We start from the raw sequence: 2,489 nt of genomic DNA on the forward strand, positions 1-2,489 counted from the left end.
CAAAATTAAATAAATTAGGAGAGCCTGACATTATGACCCCCTAAACAACTGATAGGGGTTTCCCTGGTGGCTCACTGGTAACACCTGAAATGCAGGAGATTCAGGTTTGATCCCTGCATCTGGAAGATCCCTGGAGGAGGAAATGGCAACCCACTGCAGTATTCTTGCTTGGGAAATCCCATGGACAGAGAAGCCTGGTGGTATAGTCCATAGAGTCGCAAAGAGTTGGACACAACTTAGGGACTAAACCACTACCACCACCACATCAGTGGCCATTGTACAGCAAGAGTGTCCTTGCTCAAAGCCTGCCAAACTCACTCCACATCGCTTTTAGCAGGAGTGAACACACAGGTTTAAGTTAAAGGGTCCAGAGATAAGAAAGGAGGATACAAACGAGAAAGCAGATGGAACCAGCTGGGACTAAGATGACATGAATCTGACCTCCAACAGATCTTGAGTCTCATATGTTGATTTTACAATATTAGCATAGTATATGACACACCTACTGGCTGCTAGGACCAGACATTAAAGACCAAAAAAGGATAAAAATCAGGTGGCACCCCACTCCCTTGGAAAAAGGCCTGACCCTTCAGGGTAAACTAATGCATGCTGCTGCTGCTGCTGCTAAGTCACTTCAGTTGTGTCTGACTCTGTTGCTACTTAGGCAGCCCAGCAGGCTCCCCTGTCCCTGGGATTCTCCAGGCCAAGAATATTGGAGTGGGTTGCCATTTCCTTCTCCAAACTAATGCACAGGCGTCCCTTTTATTAGCTTCACTCCTCCTCCCTTTGTTTTTATTCTTTAAATCCCTGTCGGCCACCTCCAGGGCGAGAAATTGATTTGTGAACACAATTTCTGCTTAGTCATTCTTTGGCCACTGAGTAAAGCTTGCACTTTGTCCATCCCAGCTTGAGTTTCTTATTCACCTAGTGGAACCCCAATGGAAAAAAAAAAAAAAAAAAAGAACCCTCCCTTAAGGAGGCAGGGAGCAGGATCCAAACGACTTAATTTGGTAACAAATTTCAAAACATACACAATTTAGATTAGAAGGCTGGACTCACTTATCTTAATTACCTACAAAACAGACACTAATGTTAACTAGGCATTCGTCAGCTCCTCTGACTAACTAGAAGCTTCTGTGTGAAATTTCAGACACCTTTTTTCTCACCTGCATCTCCTTGTTTGCAACAGATTCCGCAGTCTGCTCTCTCTTAATGATCAGCCACTTGCTTGCAATTTTCCTCTGGAAAAGGATGGAAACACACTGAGGAACAGAGGCATCTGAAGAGGAAACGGAACCACCCCAGTGTGGTCAGAACAGCAACTCTGACGACATCGCCTGGAAGTTTCCAGCAACAGGGGCCTCTCAGTGGCGTGTAGAAGATGGAGCCATCCCGCCAAGAGGTGCAGCCTGCAGGCTGCGAGGCCTCTCTTCCGTACTCCCTGGAAAGCCTGTCGAAGAAGCACTGTCAGAACCAGGGGAATCTTCTCCACTTTGACCGGCAAGCCCCTGGCCGCTTGTCCACGTCGCCCACTTTGCGGAGGTTAAGAAGCCGCGGTTGCGGGAGTGTGCGCGGAGGTGCGCGCGGCACTGCCACTGCGCATGCGCCGCCTCAGCACGTGGCCTTGGAAGTGCGCGCCTGGGGCGGCTTGCCGGAGTCCCCTGGCTCCGCAAGTCCCCTTTCCGACAAGGTATGTGAAAGTACAGAGGAGTCTTCTCACTCCCTGTGGCCCCTGAGACTCCACTCAAGATTGCCTCTGGACTCGGAAAGGGCCCTCGACACAGCCGAGTCGGTTGAGCTACAAATGGGGCCAGATGAAGAGCGTGCCCTTCCCGGGCCTCAGCACCTGGAGGAGGGGTCGCTTCCTCAGGCCTCCTTTCCCCGGAGAGGAGACCACCCAGCACCCAGCCACACCCCAGGACCTCCCAGGCCTCAGGTAACACAGCTCTAAGCCTCTTGCCTCTCATTTGGTGAATGCAAAGCATAATAGGTCTTCAGGTTGTCAAGTTGGCGAGGATGGGGGGCAAGGCAGCGGCGCCTCCTTGAGGGAGCCAACGCAGGAAGTCACCGAGCTGGGGGAACACGTAGTCTTTAGGACAGCTGGCTGTCAAGTAAAAGGAGTGCAGCAGTTTGGGGAAGGAGAGGGAGGTCGAGCCCGCTTTCTTCTTCAGTATCCTTGAAGGCACTTTAAGGACGGACCCGAGTTAGAAGTGGTCTCTCAGGCATTAGAGAGTAAAGGTGGCTGTCTTGCAAATCCAGGCTGTGTGAAGACCACCAGGCATGGCTGCTTTAAAAGGGCAGAAAGAACAAATTATTCAAATGTCTAATGTTCTAACCTTCTTCCCAAAAAAGAAAACTCCAAAACGTTAATAACTGGGGAAGTTAATAACCTCTTCCTTCAAGATATCTGCTTTGGAATTTTGAATGGGTTTGAGCAAGACTAAAACGTGTATTTTTCCAATTTATTTCAGAGAGAAGAATTGCATCAG

At 49.6% G+C, this 2,489-nt stretch overlaps 1 protein-coding gene across 1 annotated transcript; it reads left to right on the forward strand.

The window, feature by feature from the left end:
• C5H12orf74 (chromosome 5 C12orf74 homolog) lies at positions 1,206-1,951 on the forward strand. The gene has a single exon (XM_005680073.2). The coding sequence runs from the start codon at positions 1,382-1,384 to the stop codon at positions 1,949-1,951; it is 570 nt and encodes a 189-aa protein (XP_005680130.2). The 5' UTR covers positions 1,206-1,381.

The sequence above is a fragment of the Capra hircus genome, chromosome 5, assembly GCF_001704415.2.
Source record: "Capra hircus breed San Clemente chromosome 5, ASM170441v1, whole genome shotgun sequence".
NCBI classification, from domain to species: domain Eukaryota; kingdom Metazoa; phylum Chordata; class Mammalia; order Artiodactyla; family Bovidae; genus Capra; species Capra hircus.